We start from the raw sequence: 1,796 nt of genomic DNA, 5'->3' as shown, positions 1-1,796 counted from the left end.
GCAACGATGAGCAGGCGACGTAAATGTTCTATTAAATGGGCATTTTATTCATGAATTTTGAACGAATTGTCTTTTATTAATATTTTATAACCAAAATATTAGAGAAATAAACAAAGTTTCCCCCTTGATCCTGCTGCTTTCTTCTTTGAATTCACTGCTGAGTTCCAGTGGTCTGAACGCTGATTATCTTTTTGTCTTTGACGAGGAAACGGAAGAAACAAACTATATTTTCCTCTTTATTTACTTTTAGTAGTTAAATTATACTGATGATACCTAAATAATCATACAAAACACCGAGGTTTCCTAGGGAATTCACATCCGACCAGTGTAACTGGCAAGCAACAGTTTGCACAACTGTGCAGCATGGACAGCAGAAGACCAATGGACCATTCGCAGCCTCCTGCTGCGCTACCAGCAGCTGCAGGAACAATAGGAGCAACAACAGCAGCGGCAGCTGGGGCCCAGACAGATGCCCCAGCAGCTCCTTCTGCACCCCCAACAGCTGCTGCTAGGGTGGGGGCTTTCTCAAGGGGAACGTCAACACAATCTGAACCACAATATATGGACTGGCAACAGCTGCAGCAGCAGCAGCAACAGCAACAGGCACTGCAGCAACAGCAGCAGCGAGTGCTCCAGCAGTATGCCCAAGAGCATCAAATTGGAGTGCCGTTCACCACCACCATGCAGAAGTGCCTTCTCCCTCAACCACAGGCAACTGACAGACAGCTAAATGTTGACACATCTGGATATCCTGCTGCTGCTGCTGCTGCTGCTGCAGGGTTGCAGGGAGCTCTGCAGCAGCAGCAAACAGAACAGCAGCGTGCACCAGTAGAACTGTCTGACAATCAGCACTATCGACTGCAGCAGCAGCAGCAGCCTTGGACAGCACAGCTGCAACAGCAACAGCCACATATACAGCACATTCATCAGCCTCCGATGCCCCTGCCGCCATTGCACCCCTTACTTCAGCAGCAGCAGCAGCAGCTCCAGCAGCAGCAGCAGCAACTCCAGCGGCAGCAGCAACCGCTAAGACGACACTCGATAGAATGTCCTGCTGCTGCAGTCGCCGCGTTTTCAAATACACTGCAGCAGCAATTGCAGCAGCACTCCTTTGCCCCTCCTCTTTTCCCTTCAAACCTTCTGCAGCAACAGCAGCACATTCAGCAACAGCAGCATGTGCAGCAGCAGCAGATGCAACAGCAGCAGCAGGCGCAGCAGCAGCAGCACCAGATTACTGTGTTGTTTAACAACCTTGGAGATCAGCAACAGGGCTTTGTGCCCCCTCAGACAGCAGAGCTACATCGGCAGCAAGCAGCATTGCAGCAGCAAGCATTGCTGCAGCAGCAAACAACACTGCAGCAGCACGCAGCATTGCAGCAGCACGCAGCGCTGCAACAGCAAGCAGCGCTACAGCAACAACGCTGGCAAGCCCCAAGTGAGCCTCTGCAGCAGCTGCAGCAGCAGCCGCAGCTGGTGCAGGGATCTGTGGGGCAGCATATCATACAGCCGCTGCAGCAGCTGTCTGCTGCTCCCGAGGCCATGCAGAGGCGCTCCCTCTCTGCTGCTGCTGCTGCTGGTGCTGCTGTTGCAGCTGCAGAGGTTGATCAGCAGAGCAGCACGATCGCCATGATGGGGCCTTCCCTGTCGCTTACAACGCTACAGCAGCAGCAGATTCAGCAGCAGCAGCAACAGCTGCAGCAACAGCAGCAGCAGATTCAGCAGCAGCAGCAGCAGCTTCATCAACAGCAGCAGCAAATGTTCCCACATCAGCTCCAAGCTCGGCAGCTTCAGCACCA

General features: G+C 52.8%; 1 protein-coding gene across 1 annotated transcript in view; it reads left to right on the top strand.

Annotated features, from left to right (window-relative positions):
• Positions 1 to 381: 381 nt before the first annotated feature.
• The window catches only part of EMWEY_00042520 (hypothetical protein), a gene marked incomplete at both ends in the record, with an annotated part of 3,541 nt that continues 2,126 nt past the window's right edge, over positions 382 to 1,796 (top strand). Inside the window, one exon of the mRNA XM_013478905.1 lies at positions 382 to 1,796. This exon is cut by the window's right edge and continues 1,909 nt beyond it. Coding sequence (XP_013334359.1) covers positions 382 to 1,796 — 1,415 coding nt within the window.

Source organism: Eimeria maxima, genomic scaffold, assembly GCF_000499605.1.
Source record: "Eimeria maxima Weybridge genomic scaffold, Emw_scaff762, whole genome shotgun sequence".
NCBI classification, from domain to species: Eukaryota; Apicomplexa; class Conoidasida; order Eucoccidiorida; family Eimeriidae; genus Eimeria; species Eimeria maxima.
The sequence above is the reverse complement of the archived record's forward strand: the minus strand, read 5'-3'. Positions and strand labels throughout refer to the sequence as shown.